Here is an 18,268-nt window from a genome sequence, read left to right on the forward strand (position 1 = left end):
ATGGGATGATGGCTGTCGGCACTGCTGTGGACACTGCAGAGTCTCTTGTCCACTCTGCTCTCCTACCCAATGTGGACAGCCACCGTACCATACATTTCCTCTTCTAGAACAGGCAGCCACTGTGCACACAGCCAGCACTTCAGAGATTCCCCAACTGTCATCGGCAAAGGCTAGGGTGCCTCTAGGAACCTCACAGCCATCTTTACATCTTCCTTAGCCCATGCCTACACTCTCTGCATTGATCCAGCCATCCCAGCCCTCTTCATTCCTCCGATGAGTGTTTCCCCGTCAGCCAGGCCCTCAGCAGGTGCAGCCCTCTGTCCAGAGATGCTCTTAGCCTCCTAGGCACATTGTATTCACCTCCTGATCTCAGCTTAGGTGTGACTGTCCAAATAGACCTGCCAACCCTACAGATGAAGTGGATAGCGCAACCTCTTATCCATCCTTAGGATGCCTGTAGGTTCCTTCCAGCAGTTGCCAACACCTGCTGCCCCTCGGGAAGCCTGTCCAGGCCATCTTGTGGTCAGCACCACATGGGTTTGTGAAGTTGTGGAGTACATTGCTCCCCTGGCTGTCCCTGGAGGCATTAGCAGCGGTACATCTATGTTCTTAGCTATGAAATTTCCCTCACTCCTGTGCATCAAACCAAATGTCTCTACCATCAGTACTGAGTGTATGCTGGTTTGAAGGGTTTTCCCCCTTGGAATTTGAAAAGTAATAAGTACTATTCTCTGTGTAAAATGTGAGTTAAACAGATGCGGAAGGTCCTGAGATTTTTGTCAGTATAGAAAAGAAGATTTTGCCTTCCCTGTTGAGAACCATACTGGTGGACAGATCTCCTCCACGGCTTTTGGGCTCTCCGTCTTGGCTCTGGGAGACAATGGGGCAGGGCAGTGACTAGTACTCTCTGGAAAGACTGTCTTACGTTCTCCTCCTTCTCAGCTCCATGCTCTGCCCTCCAAGGTTAGCTCCTGCCTTAACTCGTTGCTCTGAATTTTTCAGGGAAGGGCACAGGAGGTCACATTGGAGCAGGAGAAAGGCAAGGAATCTGTGGTGAGAATGATGCCATCGGTGGAGAGAATGAGCTGGACCTGCAACACCAGTTTTGTTACTATCATGTTACCTTTAAACGTGTTCATAACTTCTCCTGCTTTGTCCTGCAGTTGACCACGTTTATCCTTAGAGCCACAGCATGTGTGGAAAGGGGAGTCAAATGGCAGAGCAATTAAGTAGGGTTTTGCCATATCCTGAAGCTGCTCAGGCAGGACCCGAAGGAAAGAACTAGAAAAGCTGGACTTCAGGCTGACAGAGTCATGGGGATGTGTGATAAACTGGTTATTGTTAGATATGAAGAAAGATAATGCCAGAGAACAAGCCACTCGGGAGGCAGAGGCAGGTGCATCTCTGTGAGTTCGAGGCCAGCCTGGTCTATAGAATGAGTTCCAGGACAGCCAAGGCTACACAGAGAAACCCTGTCTCAAAAAACAAACCAAGAACAGCTTGTGAGTTATGAACCAGTAACATTATCGTTGATTCTGAGACTGAGAATTTGAGTCATTGGAAAGACCGTCTAGCTACTCAATTTCAGCACACAGCCCACGAGGTGTTCTCGGGCTCACACTGCTAACATGGAATTGGCTAAGGTTCGCCAAGCCTTCAAAGCTATCATGGCCAAGGATGCTGGCTGCCTCCACCAAAGTAACAGATTCACAATAGAAGGCTGATTTGCCCACCTGGACAGTGAAATGGTTAAGGTGCAAAGAAAGAACATCTGTACTGTCTTCTATTGAGCAGCCAGCTCATGGCACTGAGCTCTGTGCCCTGGGTGTGATTCCCAACCACTGGAGCAGCTTCCAGGAGAGGCGTATATGAGTGTGTGCATGTAGATGTATATTCTCAGGCCACTGCTGCTCTCGTGAGATCCTGGGAAAGCATGGAAGCACATACATGTCAACCTGCGGGTCCTCTCCCTCCATGCTCAGGCAGCTGAGCTCACCAGTTTAGGGGGATGAGGCTAAAAAGTAGTAATTACATTTTACTCCCAGAATCTTTTCTTCCTGATTCTCTCTATGGTAATGTCATTTTACTCTGTGTGTGTGTGTGTGTGTGTGTGTGTGTGTGTGTGTGTGTGTGTGTGCGCGCGCGCACACACACACACACACCATGGCAAGTGTGTGGAAGTCAGAGGACAACTTGTCAGAGTCAGTTCTGTCCTCTCACCATGTGGATTCTGGGCTTGGTAGCAAGTGTTTTTGCCCACTGAGCTATTTTTCAGTCCTATTGATCATTTTAATTGATATGTAATAACTGTGCATATATGAGTGCAATGTGTACTTCTTTCTTTCTTTCTTTCTTTCTTGCATACACTGTTTTGCCTTCATGCCAGAAGAAGTAACCAGACCTCATTATAGATGGTTGTGAGCCACCATGTGGTTGCTGGGAACTGAACTCAGGACCTTTGGAAGAGCAGCCAGCACTCTTAACCTCTGAGCCATCTCTCCAGCACCCAACAGTGTAGTATTTATAAACACATATATACAGCAGTAATGTAGTCAGGGTAATTAGCATTTCTGTCTTTAAATTGGGACTCTTTGGGTATTTTGACTTCAGACCACTGCCAGTCGTAGCTTCCCTGTTGCACAACAGAACATCAGCCCAACCCTTCTGACTCAAAGTGAGTTTGTATAGAGCCCAACGTGCCCATCCCTCCCTAAGTGATCTTTATTCGTTTAATTAATGCAAGAGAAATCTCCTTGTAGGATCTGCTAAATGCTTCCCCGTACTCTCTGCCAGTCTGCACTCTGTGGGAAAGAATGCATGCATAGTGATATTCAGCACTGTTCTTATTATGACTTTGACAAGTTTGTAATCAAAATAGCCACCCTGTAGTACAATTTCTTTCCATCATTACAAACATACCGGTGTGTTTAGCCCACTATGCAATTCTTTGATCGGCTTCCTCATGCCCTTTAACCACACATTTATAGCAAATAAGCCAGACTTGTGATTTCCATTTATTAAAATTTATCCCAGGAAGATAAGTCACTGACAATGTTTTTCATATAAAAATGCAAACAGTACTTGTTTTACAGACTATACATCAAAAAACCAAGGGACAATTAATACACTACATTAGGACTGGAGAGATAGCTCATCTGTTAAGAGCATGTAGTAGAATGAACCCAAGTTTGGCTCTGTGCTGGCTGGTTTTATGTCAACAACACAAGCTGGAGTCAATCTGGTAAAAGAAACCTCACTTGAGATCATGCTCTGACCAGATTGGCCCATGGGCAAACCTATGATGTATTTTCTTGATTGATGTGGGGAGGCCTAGTTTACTGTGGGCAGTGTCATTCCCTAGGCAAGTGGCCCTGGGTTCTATAAGAAAGCAGACTAAGCAAGCCAGTAGGTACGCATCCTTAATGCATTCACAGCTGCCTCTTATTGTCTATGGCTGCTGCCAGAAGCCACCTTTACTCTTATCCAAATGAGCTTTTCATACACAGTTCATATACCATGAGATCCACAGGAGACTTCACAGTCTCCTCTTGCCAAGTTTCCAGACAGCAGGAACAGAAAATTATCTGGAGGCCAAGTTCTACACAAAACAGAGAGTTTTTCAATCTCGGACACATTACTGGTGACTCTGGTCTTCCCATGGCCTCTTGCTGAAACCACGCTGAGAGCTAGCAGTGGCCTTTGTAGTTTGAACAGAGAACAAGGCCGTCGAGAGACACCAGCTGACCAGCACTCCTCGGTCATACCTGGAGGGGTCTTTGCTTAGCTTCTCTGCCTACAAAGGGCATACTACCTTCACTGTTTTTTGTGTGTGCTGTTCCACTGCCATGGAGTGTTTCCTGCAGTATTCCCAGCCCCAATAAAGATTTATTCCAAAATCTTGAGAAACACATAACCTGCCTATGACCATCACTAAAAGAAAGAACGGTGGTGCTTCCATAATTATCCAGCCAGTCTGTTTCACACTAACAAATGGATCAAAGCCAAGACCCTTTGTGCCTTGTGCCATGTGTGTCCAAGGCCAACTATGAATGCAGCCCAACCAAAAAAACCATAAACTTAATTAAACCAGGTGGGTTTTTAATTCTGTCTTTGGTGGTTTTGTAACTTGATCACGTAGTGCTCGATGATGAGTTTTTAGGTGACAGAGTGTTAGTGACAACAGTCTGGGAAAGCCTGCCCAAACAGATGCCTATGACACATCACAACATCAGCTGAGCACATGTCAGTAAACCATGCTTGATGGACTAACTCAAGAAAAAGGTCAGAATGGGCAGGAAAGGCAGCTGGGAGCTTCATCACCCCCTGGAGGCCATCTCGAGCCTTGGAAAGCCATGTGAAATGCTGGCTGAGGACGCTTGAGAAATGTGGTCCTTGAGGCTTTTGATCACTCCCCTTCCGTCTTTGCTGAGACATGTTGGGTTCACTATAACTATTCAGGACAGATCTCACTTCAGTCAAACTGGCCATAGTTTAACTCTTCAATTTTCTACAGGTATTCTCTGGTTGTTTATGCTCTTGGGGAGTTTAGATTTAATATAGTCATAGACGGGAGAACCTTCCAAGCCCTCTCCTGCAGTGAAGGAGATCAGAGGAAATAAGGGCAAGAGCCACGCTAAGTCAGGCAGCTGGAGACCACAATCCAGGCTCTACTTCAAGTCCAGTGTCCTTCCTCCATCACCATCCCACCCATCGCTGTTCCACCATCTATTCAACATGTTTCCCATTGGCCTTGATTTTCCAAGACTAAAAGCTAATTGCATCCAATTATAGTAATTATCTCCTCCCTGGTTCCTCATGTAATTAGTTGCCTCTTTAGCTGTGTGTGTGTGTGTGTCTTTCAGCTGAATGGTAACCAGCCTCAGAGCATGTGGTGGCACTTTCCCTATAGAGTTATGTGAGGTGGTTTAATAAATATTAAAACTGTACATTAACACACATACACACACTCACACACACACACACACACACACAGCGGAAACCTCCATTAGTTATAACCCAGATGATTCAGATTATTGTTCAGATTAATACTAGCAGAGCTTTCTTCCAAGAAGAATAATAGTGTTTTCACAGTGTTCTATTGCTATCAAGAGATGCCATGATCACAGCAACTCTTATTTGAAAAAAGCATTTAACTACGGCTAGCTTACAGTGTCAAAGGCTTAGTCCATTATCGCCATGGGGGAAGCCTGCCAGCAGATCAGGCAGACATGGTGATGGAGAGGTAGCTACATGTGGATCAGCAGGCAGCAGCCAAAAAGAGAGCCACTAGGCCTGGCTTGGGTCTCTAAAGTCCCAAACCCCACCCCTAGTGACACACTTCCTCCAACAAGGCCACACCTCCTAATCCCTGTCAAGTGGCACCATTCCATAATGACTAAGCACACAAATCTGTGAGCCTATGGGGGCTGTTCTGACTCAAACCACAACAAACAGCCACATACACATTCCAATGGCTTTCAGTAACACAGTCCCTTTCTGACTGTCACAGAGAGTCTTGGGTTGTTTTCCAGTTCCTGGTGCCTTCCTCAAGAAACTGAGAAAGATGCACACACAAAAGCCAAGCAGCACGATGTTTTGTTAAGAACAAACACAAGCAAAAGCTTTAGATTATTTGCTAAGAGAGGCAATGGGCTACCTGAGTGCCTCCATAATCATTTGAGCCTTTCTTTTTATGGGGTCCTAGAAAGGGAAGAGCTGGTTGCTATGGGGACAGCTTGGGTGGTTCTCTGTTTTAATTGACAGATGGATTATATAAGCTTTTCTCTACTCACATGTCCTCTCCCATGATGCATCTGATTTCAACCGTATGCATGGCCACATCTGCATAGGCATGAGATGGTAAATAGGGTATTCTCCCTAAAAGTTGACTCTGAGGACCCAGTTGGCCATACTGCACATGCACTCAAAACCAGTCTAGGTTGGATCAGACTCCTGTCTTCCAGTCCCATTGTGGTGATTTGAATGAGAACGGCCACCATAGACTCATATGTTTGAATATTTAGTCCCCTGTTGGTGACACTGTTTAGGAAGGATTGGGAAATGTGGCCTTGTTGGAGGAGGTGTTTCTCTGGGGGCAGGCTTGGAAGTTTCAAAAGAGTAGAGCCATTTGCAGTGTGTTCTCTGCTTCTTGGTTGTTGATCAGGATATAAGCTCTCTGCAGCTTCTCTAGTGCCATGCCTCCCCGCCTGCTGCCATGCTCCCCACCATGATGGTGATGAACCCCCATCCTTCTGACACTGGAATCTCCCCTCCTCCTCCTATAAGCTGCCTTGGCCATGGTGTTGGTTCCTATCAATAGAAACCATAAATAAGACAGAAGTTGGTTCTGAGAATGGGGTTAGTTACTTTTCTTTTGCTGAAAAAAAAAATCATGACCAAGGTGAATTATAAAAGCAATCATTTAATTGGGCTTATGACTTTAGAGGGTTAGTGTCCATAGTGGCAGAACAAAAGTATGGTGGCAGTAATGTATGCGAGCTCACATCCTGACCTGCAAGCAAGAGGCAGAGAGGGAACACTGGGAATGGCTCCATCTTTTGAAACCCCAACGCCCTCCCCCATGACACACCTACTCCAACAAGGCCACATCTCCTAACCCTTTCCAAATAATTCCACTATGGTGGCGGGGACACATACTAAGTATTCAAATATATGAGCCAATAGGGACCCTTTTCATTCAAACCACCACAGTCATGTGTTTAAAAGAAAATGTGTTTGAAAGAAAAGTGAGGTGGAGATTCAGCCACAGCAAACCTAACTCACAGAGAAGAGAAATCCTGCCCCTCCCAGTGCAGTAAGACACTGCAGGGCCAAGAAGAGGGTAAATGGCATACTAGGGCAGCTGGCCCAAGGAGCAGCAAGTGGGTGCAGAGAGAGATGAGCCTGCCCAGGAGGTGCTTGAGGTGGAAAATAGCTGAGGACAGGAAAGCCATGGCTTGGAACCCCAAGGAAATTTCTGCAGATTTTTATCCTGAGGTCCCAGGTGGAGGAATAAAAGATCGTTTTATAAAGAGCTGTTTGCTCAGCTGCTAGACCTCATGCCTGTAGTAATGTCAATATGATTTTCAGGAGAAAGAATTGGGTACTCACCCATTTTCCTCACCTTATCACCAGAGCTTTTGGTGACGTAGTGTGACTGAAGAGGTATGGTGCCAGGCTGTCTACAGCAAGTATGAGGCAATTTGGGGCTGCAGTGTCCCTTTCACATAGCAGCCTGAAATATGAGTCCTCAGAGGACTTGCTTAGCGTCATTCTCAGTGCTCCTCTCTGCCTAGGAAGATCTTGGCTTCTTGGGGTCTACACACCCACAGCTGCTGTGGTCCCTATGCCCAGCACCACAGACCCACAGGCAGCTCAGGTGATGCTGGACTTTCTACCTGATGTCATCACCTGAATGCAGAGCAGCAAATGTAAAGAATGTTCTAGCCCTGCACTGCTCTCCGCAGCTTGCTCCTGAAAGCCGAGGCAGAAAAGGCCTTAATTCCCAGCACTGCACATGTTATTTATGCAAAAAATCTAATTGGCTACAGCCTGGCTTGATTCAAAAAGCCATTGCTAGCTGAGTGCATAAAAGGAGCTCAAATTTAGGGGTTCATCTTAGGCAAACCTGTAAGAGCAGGTGCTTAAATTAAATTAGAACTTGTCCTTGCGTCTGGGAGTGTGCCAGCTTGTTTCAGGTTGAAGTGAGCACGTTAGGAAGCAGGAAACTTATGCTGAAAACCCAATAGGTGGAGAAGCTTCCAGGGCAGAACTCTGTCCTTCAACATAAAACATTCACAGGCCTGGAGGTGCAAGCCTGTCATCCCAGCCACTCAGGAAGCAGAGGCAGGAGGATTCCAAGTTGAAGGCTAGCCTGGAGAGTTTCGTAAAACCCTCAAAATAAAAAGCAAAGCTGGGGTGGGGGGACTGGAGAGATCTCTCAGAGGTTAAGAGCATTGTCTGTTCTTCCAAACCTCCTGAGTTCAATTCCCAGCAACCACATGGTGGCTCACAACATCTACAATGAGATCTGGTGCCCTCTTCTGGGGGGCAGGAGTACATGCAGGCAGAATACTGTATATGTAATAAATAAATAAATCTTAAAAAAATAAAAAGTGAAAGGGGAGCTGGGGGTAGAATTCAGACAAGGCCCATGTTCGTTCCCCAGTACTATAAACACAGGAAGCACAAAATAGTGTTTTTGCCTTTTTGTATTAAGCAAAATACCTTCACTCAATATTTTTTCTAAAATTTCCTTAAACAACAACAGCAAAGCCTGGCTTTATTTCCTGATCCTTTTCTCTGGCTGATGTGGTCAGCATAGTGAGAAGTGCCACAGATCCAGATGCAGGGAGCCTGGGAAGAACTGACCAGAGCTCTGCACATAGGGTCGCTCAGTGTGATAGCTCAGGAGATGGCCTAGTCCCTAGTCCCTGGGCCACTGGATCTTAAATCTGACTGCGCTTGAAAGTCACCTCAGCTCACAAGAAACTTGTCCCCATTTCTCCACTCGCCTTGCCCTCTCCACACCTGGTGTCTATCCTCACTTCCATCCCACCCTCCAGCTTCTCAGTCCCTCCTGATCCCCTGTGCTCAGGTCTCAGCTGAAAGCCTCCTTATAGGCATTTTGGCCCATGGCCGTAACATAAATGACCCTTGAGGACATTGTGCTGAGGGAAATAAACTACCCAAAGAAGGACAGTTACTGCCCAGCAGATGAGCATCCATGAATGGACAGTTCACAGATGGTTGACGCCCAGTGCTGGGAGCTGGGGGCTGTGGAGAAATTTGAGTGGCTGTGCTTTGTGTGACAGGGCGTTAGCTGGGCATGGTGGAAACACTCTGTGGGTGGATGGTATGATGGTGTGACACTAAACTGTGAATTTTAAAGTAGCCAGTGCAGCTGCTTCTCACCTGTTTTGTGAGGAAGCCTGGCTGACCTTGACCTAGGCCAAGAAGCCCTTGACTTCCCAGCCTCCCCGTGTCTTCTGCACCCTGGGATGGCCTTTGTCAAGTTCTAGCAAAGTGAATACTAACGTCACACGATGGTGCCCTCCTACTACCATCCAGCAGCCTCAGGACAGAGCTCAGGCAGGCACAAGCCAACCCGCCCCCTGTGAAAGCTGAGAAATGTGAAGCTGGATCTCTCCAACCCATTGGCCTACAATTTAGTCACCAGGAAAAACCACACTGCTGAAATATGAACCCAATTGTGAGTATCACTGTTCCAGTGAAGTGTCACGCCAGAAATTGTCCAATCGTAACAACTCGGATGTTAAGCTGACCAACACTGGTAACACTGGGTGAGCCCTGCAGAGTTCGAGTGTCTGATCAGTCCCTAAATATAGACCGTGTTGCAGGGGAATCAACCACAAATGATTCTGTGACCCTCTTTGTTCAATCACATACACACAGCAGGGGAATGAAAGTCTGGCGCTTTCAAATTCCAGAACCCCTAAGTCCACTCCTTGCTTAACTTTTGCTATCACGTCTTCTTCCCTAATTAGATATTCATCTTTGAGAACAACATCTACTACTGTGCGCATGTTGGGAAGCAGGCAATCCGAGTGGTCTCTACAGGGAAGGAAGGTGTGATCTACAATGGCCTCAGCGACTGGCTGTATGAAGGTAAGACCTGCAAGCTGAAGACTCACAGTGTGTGCCCGCTGGGCAGCTGCTGCAGTGGCTGCCTTTAGTTTCTAAACTTTCCTTCTCCTCTCTTTCACTTTAGCTATAAGTTAAAACTTTGATTTCTCGAGGTTTGTAGAGCTCCAGGGGACACCAAGTCAGCACTCGTGGATGGCAGGTGTGAGGACAAGGGTGGCACATGTGGACACTCACAGGAGGCCAGGAATAGGGGACTCACAGGTAGCAGGTGTAAGGGGCTTCACTGAGCCCATTGGTGCTTCTGTGAAAGGAAAAGGGCTTCTGTGGGAAATTGAGCACTCCCAGTACAGATGTGTGTGTGTGTGTGTGTGTGTGTGTGTGTGTGTCCCTCTACCAAGTCTGAGTCCAGGAGCCTGTCTGCATCTCAAAGAGGGCAGATATCTTAGTTGCCTTGTTGGTGTGACCTAGGGAATAGTGTATGTTGGCTCACAGTTTGAGGGTACCACGGTGGGATAAGGACGGTGACAAGAGCATGAGACATCTGGTCACATTGCATCCACAGCCAAAAAGCAGAAGGTAAAGGATGCTGGCCCTCGGCTCTTTCTCCTTTCACTCAGTTCAGCGTCTTGTCCTAGGGAATGGTGCCGCCCACACTTGTAGTGGGTCCTATCACCTTAATTAACCTGATTAGATGATCCCTCATTGATGTGGCCGACAAAGCTTGTTTCCTTGGTGATTTTACATTCAGTCCATTGTCAACATCATGGCAAAATTGGGAAAATAAATTAAGCCCCTCTAAAGAGTCCAGGCCCCTGGGGCTGCTGTAACCAAAGGTCACAAAAATGGATACATAGGCATTAAAATCTGTGTTCCAGGTTTGGGGGAGTCCAAGTCAGGCACTAGAGGACAGTCTGTGTCTGGCCAGTGTCCCACCCCCTTGCTCACTGGCTCATTTTGATGTGTCCTCAAAAGCCAAGAACAAGAAGGTCCCTTCTTCTTCCTCTTTTTTGGAGGAGGGAGTTAGAGTTTATTAAAAATGCATTTTATTAGTTCTTTGAGAATTTCATACAATGAGTTTTGACCATGTTCACTCCACTTCTCCACCTCTTCTTGATCCACCTTCCTTTTCCCTTCCCAACCAGTTTTGAGGGATTTTGCTCCCCCATCAAGGCCAATTTGAGCTACTCAAATATTCTTGGATGTGTGGCCTTCCACGGGCATGTGTGGGCCTACATGGAGTTATACCCTTAAAGAAAACTTCCTTTCCCTTCACCAGCAGCTGTCAATTGTCAGTAGCTCCTTGGCTGGAAGTGGAATTTTACACCTACCTCCCCTCTCCATACTAGAGTTTTATGGCCTTCCCTTCCCAACCCCCCAGGGAGAGATCATAGGCCAATATTGATGGGTGGGGGGGTTGGTCAGCCTGAGAATATGATGAAATAGCTTTCCAGGGCCAGCGTCAGTGAGACTGCTCAACTTTATTGGGGTGAACAAGGGCTGTATACAGTTCTTTAGGGATGGGTGAGGGGGTGGTCCCAGGGTATGTGATTATTATAGGTCTTGAGGTGCTAGGAAGGCTTTATTTACATACCAGAAATTCCAGATACTTGTCGGGAAGATTCCTTCGGAGAAAGGAAGTTGAACCTGCATTTTGGCCATGAGCTACATGACTTCCCTCGGGGGTTGGGGGGGGGGGAGGAGAATCATGCTTAGAGACACTCATCATATGAATTCAGGCAGAAAAAAAGAAGCCCTCTGCTAAGAAAGGGAGTCTTCCCAAGATTGGAGAGCTGTCCAACACAGTTTGGTCTGCCTTAGGCTTCCAAGCCTAGGCGTGCATCACAGCCACTGTGAGTTCATCTACAGCTCCCTGCTGTGCCTAGGAGACTTGTTCCCTTGTTGTCATCCACTGCCTCTGGCCTTTATGTTCTTACCTTTTTTTTTTTTTTTTTTTTTTTTTTTTGGTTTTTTGAGACAGGGTTTCTCTGTGTAGCCCTGGCTGTCCTAGACTTGCTTTGTAGACCAGGCTGGCCTCGAACTCACCTGCCTCTGCCTCCCAAGTGCTGGGATTAAAGGCTTGCACCACCATGCCCGGCCTTACCATTCTTTCTTCCTTAGTGATCCCTGAGCTAAAAATTCTGCACTCTTTGATTCTCTGCACCTTGTCCAGCTATGAGTCTCTGGGTTATCATCTATAGAAATCAGAGGTTTTGCTAGTGGGGGTTGAGAAGTGCCTTAATCTATGGGAATAACTGTAACTCATTAGGAGTCAGTTTATTGTGCCTGTTTAGCCAAGTAATAGTAGTGGATTCTCTCCTACGGCCTCTGCTCTGTCTAGCCATGACTTCTCATATAAGAAAAAAAAAACAAGTATGGGTCTAAATGATTACTTCCAGCTCCACCCATTTGCCTGCAGATTTCATAATCTCCTTTTTCTTAATAACTAGGAAATATTCTGTTGTGTAAATGTACCACATTTTTCTTATCCGTTCATCAGCTGATGATATCTAGGCAGTTTCCATTTCCTGGCTATTGTGAAGAGAGCCACAGTGAACATGGAAGAGCAGCTTTCTCTATGGTAGAACATCCAGTCTTTGGGCATGTGCCCAAGAATGGGATGGCTGAGTCATGTGGCAGATCTATTTCCAGCTTAACTGATTTTCGTAGTGGCCTTAACAGTTTTCACTCCTACCACCAGTAAGTGTTCCCCTTACCCCAGAACGCACCAGCATTTGTCATCATTAGGGTTTTTTGTTTTGTTATGTATGTTTGTTTGTTCGTTTGTTTGTTTTTGGTGGTAATAACACCTGTGAGGTTCCACCTAGGGACTCTTGTACCTTCTGATACCATCACCTCCAAGTTTCAGGCTGTCACATATGAATCTGATGACACACACACACACACACACACACACACACACACACACACACACAGCCTATGGCACCTCCCAGCACTGCGCCACAGATGGGTCCAGGGAGGTCAATGGGACAAGTGATCACTCAAGTCCAGGGTCGGCTGCTACTTTAGAAATATAGATGTCGACAGCATTACTCAGAAGCCCATCTCTAGACTTAAATGGTGGTTTAAATGTATCTTACCTCCTGGCCTGAGACCACATGCACATATGGTGATTTACCTCATGTGCGGTTGGGGAGGATCAGGGATGCTCTCTAGCTGCATGGGGCTGATAGTATTTCTTCCTAGGGCTACACGTTTCTCAGGCCTGGGAGCATACGGTATGGAGGGTGATAGGACTTCTTAACACAGCTCACTGAAACCTGCCTTTTAGCAGATTGCAGTCACAGCCAGATGTGCCATACTCCCCATCAGGACAGTTACAGGGCTGTCATCCTAAAGTCCCCTGATCCCCTTTCTGGTCACATACACACCCTCCTCACAGTACTTTCTTCTGGAGACCCCAGCCCTCCTTGTTTCTGTCTAACAGACAAGAACCTCCACATGCAGGCAAGGTCTTCAGCCAGCCTCCTCAGGGCCCCAGTGCTGCACAGAGCTCAGATCACTCTTAAGAACCCAGCGTCCTGTTACCTTCTGAGACCCAGGGGAGTCAACTCTGAGAATTTGTGGAGATTTTCTAGATGGTAAAGAGGTGCCTATATGTGACAGCTTAAAAATCTGGATCGAGCCTGCTATCTACTTTTCTGGGAGTAGAAAACTAAGTGGTTAGTACCAAGACTGTGGGGTCACAGGGACCCAGCAGGAGGTCCAGCATAACCTTGTAAAGCTCTTTCACTTCCAAGAACTCACCAGGCTCAAATTATACATTAGAGGGCCCCAGTGAGGTTGGATTTAGCACAACATGGCAACTGGCAGGCACTTGAGGGTATTTACTTATAATTTTTATTTTTTAAAAAACCCTGTTATATTAACAGTGGCTGTAATCATTATTGTTGTTTTAACTTAGTCGCTTGTATTTTTATTGCAAGGGAAAGAACATATTGCCTGTTCTAATGTTAATCTGTTACTGTAATAAAATACTGACCCAAAGCAACTTAGAGGAGGGAAGGGTTCATTGTTTACAGGTTAAATTCCTCAAGAACTTGACTTGAAGCAGAATCCATGGGTGAGTACTGCTTGCTGTCCTGGCCACTGCCTGGTAGCTTTCTTATATGTGCCAGGACCACCTGCCTAGGGAATAGTGCCTCCCACCATGGTCTGGGCCCTCCTACATGAATCCATCACCAAGGCCATCGCCACATACATGCCCACAGCCCAGTCTGATCCAGGCACATTCTCAGCTGAGGCCTCCCTCTCAGATGATTCTCAGTTGTGTCAATTTGGCAATTAAAGCTAACTAGGGAAATATATTTTTGAGAGAGAGAGAGAGAGAGAGAGAGAGAGAGAGAGAGAGAGAGAGAGAGAGGCTGAAGCATCCAGCAGGATTTCCCAGGTGGCCATTCTGCCACAGTATAGAAACTGCCTGTCCTGGACTTCACGGGAGGCCAGTGCAAGCTAAACGCCTTGAAGGCCCCACAGAAAAGGGCCTCAGCTCACTCTGTAACTAATCTCCTTAATAGCATCCATAGCCAGGAGGTTTGAAACAGCTTTCTCTGTATCTCCCAAAAAATAAAAAATGCATTGCTTTGCCATTTGAGTTAAGCTTTCCCTTAGCAAATCCATTGAAAGGAGTCTTTATTTTCTTCAAGGCATTTACAAGAAATCATGTAGATGTATTAACAGAGCCCCAGATATTTTAAATCAATCTCTCAGTGATGGGGCAGCTAATCTGCTTAGCCTTGTTCCCTGGAAGCTTCTGTGTGCTTGATGCTCAGACTTCTGCAACCAGGAACCTGGGAGCCCTGGGGAATAGTGTGTCCTTTTTTTTTTTTTTTTTAATAACGGAAGAACAAACTTAGAAGATTGCCTTGGCCTAATCGGTGACTTAACTGTTTTATTCCAGGCTCTTCCTTCACAGGGGCCTGCGGGTGGATGGGAGAAGTCACACTCGGAACATTTGCAGAGGCGCCTGCTTGCCTAGGAGAGTTAGTTCCCAGAAGCGAGTAAGGCATAGTAAATAAGAAGCCTGCAGATTTATTGGCAGCGAGACACCACATTGATTTTTTTTTTTTTTTTTTGCTTCCCAAAAAAGAGCCTCAGACATATTGAACACTTCAGAATGTCGGAGACAGGGGGAGAGAAGAGGTAGGAAGCGTGGGGGCTGCTGGGAGTCTCCACCAGCCGAAACCCAAGCTCAAGGCTGGCTATGTGCCCCACACCATCTGCTGGGTGACTTTCCAGGGCTTGTAGGGACCAGAGACTGGTTTTGTCAAACAAAATATGCATCTTTTGTCCTCTAAGGAAATGCTGTGGAGCTATGGTGGTATCAGAGTTTAATAGAAAGAGAAAGACAACTTGATAGTATCGGCAGTTTCAATTTTTACTGGATGTGACTCTCATAAACTAAATTTAAGGTGTTACTAGAATATTATGATAACCGTGAAGGAATGTTCCATGAAGAATCTGTGCTTTGAGCATGGCTGAGTAAGTCAAAGCGTGCCCAAAATGAGAGCATTTGAGCAGAGAGTGGTAATTATCCAAGTTTTTACAAGGATTCTGTTACCATGGCTACAGAGCTGCTTGCTACCCTTTATTTATAAAGTACTATCAGCTCATTTTCATCCTTATCCAGTACATGAGCTGGCGAGGACCAACACAGAGTTGTTGCTGCTATGTTTTCTAGTAACAAGAGCTGAGGTCCCTAACTGTACCCAGTGAAGATGAGCCACATACTGCTCTACTGCTAATCGGCTGTGTACAGGACCCAAACCCAGGACAGGTGCTCAAGGGCACGCCCCTCTCATACAACGGTCTTGTGTGGTGACCATCAGATGGACCCAGGGTCTCCTGAGAATGGCCTCCCGCCCTCTCCTTGTACACAGGACTAGGAACTCTCATCCCAATTCATCTGAAAGGATAGGGGAGGAGCCAAAGGACCATGAACTTGAGAAGCTAGTTACGGAACACGGTCTGGAGCCATAAGGAAGCTGAGGCAGCCAGGACCTGGAATAAGTAGCTTGGAGAACATTGACTTTATTTCTTAAGTGAATGACATGCCAGGGCTAACCTTACTAGTCCAGGGCTGCAAAGTGCTTGGAATGTGGGGTCAGATCAAGAGACACTGTTTGCCAGGGCAGTGGTGCCGGGGTGTAGGGTGGCAGGAGCCTGGCGGGACTCTTGAGTAGCTGTGCCCGGCACCAGCTCCCCCAGCATGGCCCGCACACACCATTTCATCGGCTGGTTCCTGACCAGCTGTGACCAGATGGAAGTAATGATGGGACAGTGTGTGTTCAGTTGTGTCTCTGAAAACAGTGTAGGGGGAGGGACCTGTGGCCATATGGCCATAGGGATCCTCTTCCCCCATCTACAGCAGCTACAGAGATGCTGAACTTAGTGTTGACCTCTCAGCCCAGTGTGGACCTGCCCAGCTAGCTAGACTGCTTCCTAGTCAGACAGCTGCTAGCTTCAGGAAACTGAAGTTCCTTGTGATCAGTCATAGAAATCCACTATTTTGAACACCATGTTGTCTCTTCCTGTGATGTCTAAAGGGGCTGTGGAAGGGAAATTAACAACAGGAACACCCACAGTGAGTGCTAACCAAGCTTCCTGCCCCTGAGGCAGAGCAAAAGAGAAATGCATCAGCCGTGTCCGAGCAGGAAGCCTACTGCACCCAGGACTTAATGTAACTGCAAGACTGTTTTCACCGGCAGCCCCGTAGTCTTCAGTTCCACACAGCGTCGCTGGCCTCAGCTCCGACAGCATAGCAACTGTATCTTGTGGAGGCAAAGATGGGAACCCGTTCAGCTGAGACTCACTCTGCAGTGACAAGGGACGGTGTGAGATGGTGGCTCGCTGCTTCTCTCTTGTCTCTGAGCCAGCGCTAGCCGCGTTCACATGTCTAGGTTTTGCACAGGTCAGGCTGAGCGCAGTAGACTAAGGCAGGGGGTCGAAGTCAGGAGACAGCAGAGAACGTGGCAGCCATGTCCAGAGCTAGGACAACCAGGGTTCTCCTCATCACTGTTCAGCTGTCCTGTGTGGACGCCTCCTCTCTGGCCCTCAGTCCTATCACCCCCTCCCCCACGTCACCCCTGTTCTTGCCTTTCCAGCCTCACTCCCACAACGCCAAAGTTGAAGTGTGGGTGTGTTTTCGGTGGCACCAACTCATTTTCTTACACAGCACTCTTTTTTCTGAGATCCCAGGAACACCGCTCCCTTCTGCTATGATGGCACCACGCTCTCATCTCATGCAAGTTTTCTCTAAAGGCTGTCTCATGGCTACTGATCCTCTAGCCAAAGAATCGCAGTGGGGAGGAGCTAATGTGGAGTGTAGAACATCTGTTCTGGGAGAGCCAGCTGTTATTTTAAGGGACCCAAATAATAAATCGCTTGGCTCTGGCAGGTGACGACTTGCCAGCACTGGAGTCTTGTTTTGACAGCAAATAGGCAGCTGTAAACCCCAAGAAAACGAATGGTGTGGCTGCGGGGGCCAAAAAAAAAACTTTATTTATGGACAATGAAGTTCATTTCCATGTAATTCTCCCACATCATTAAATCATCACCCTGTTCTTCACCTAATAAAAAACAAAACCAAGCCTGGGGAGTTGGTTGGGGGATGGCTCAGAGGACCCATGTAAATTCCAGCCAAACATGGAGGCTGTCTGTGGTTCCAGGGGCTTGGGAAGAGAGATGGGAGTAGGGGAGATTCCCATGAGCAAGCTAGCTGGCCAGACTAGCTGGGTCAGGGGGTGGAGGTCACCAGACCGTGTCTCAATATATAAGGTGGGGAACAGGCAGGGAAGACAACAGATATCAACCTCAGACCTGTGTGGACACACACCTATACCTGTGTACCTACCATGTATGAACCTACATATGTGCACACACCACACACACACACCACACACACACACACACACACACACACACAGCATTTGTCACCCTTTGTCACTCTGCATCAGGATGACATTAATCCCTAAGGTCAATGAGGGTGCAGGCTTCTCTTCCATCCCCCTTCACAGGTATCACAGACTCGCCACAGACAAGGCAATGTTCTGTGGAGACACAGGCTGGATAGTAGGTGCTAGGGCTGGATATGTGGTGGCAGAAGCTTGAGGCAGAGGCTGTTCTCTTCATTGTAGACCGGGAAGCGGCAGAGCATCCCTGGACCAAAGGCAGGTTTTCCACCAGCCAGGCCCACTCTCAAAGGACGCACTGCCTTTATATCAGGGACAGACCATCCCAAATAAGAATATGTCGGTGACATTTCACACCCTAAGAAGCCTCCCTGGCCCCCCTAGATTCATGCCATCTCATAATACTAAATGCAGCCAGTCCACCTTCAGGGGCCCCAAGCCTTACTAGTCCTAACATTGTTGAAAAATCCAAAGTCTCTATTGATATTCAAAACCATCTCTCAGCTGTGGGCTGCACAAAGTTAAAAATTATCATTACAAAGGAAGAATTGTGAAGATGGCAAAGAAAGGTTGGACCAGACCCTGGAAGCACTCTCTTTCCAAATGCATCCTTGATTCTTAGGCTCTAGGACATGGATGAGTGCAGTCTTGTCCTCAAGATACTTGCTGTGACCCCAGCACAAGCAGTGTGACTCTTCAGTGGCACTAACCTGTATAGCAGTGTCTTAGTTGGA

At 47.1% G+C, this 18,268-nt stretch overlaps 1 protein-coding gene across 4 annotated transcripts in view; it reads left to right on the plus strand.

The window, feature by feature from the left end:
• The window catches only part of DPP6 (dipeptidyl peptidase like 6), an 830,087-nt gene that overhangs the window by 708,690 nt on the left and 103,129 nt on the right, over window positions 1-18,268 (plus strand). For all 4 annotated transcript variants that reach the window (XM_084787789.1, XM_084787791.1, XM_084787788.1 and 1 more), the window contains exon 8: window positions 9,507-9,627. In XM_084787789.1, coding sequence (XP_084643915.1) covers window positions 9,507-9,627 — 121 coding nt within the window. The remainder of the gene's footprint in view (window positions 1-9,506; window positions 9,628-18,268) is intronic.

This window comes from Acomys minous (assembly GCF_964271855.1).
Source record: "Acomys minous genome assembly, chromosome: 6".
Classification (NCBI taxonomy): Eukaryota; Metazoa; Chordata; class Mammalia; order Rodentia; family Muridae; genus Acomys; species Acomys minous.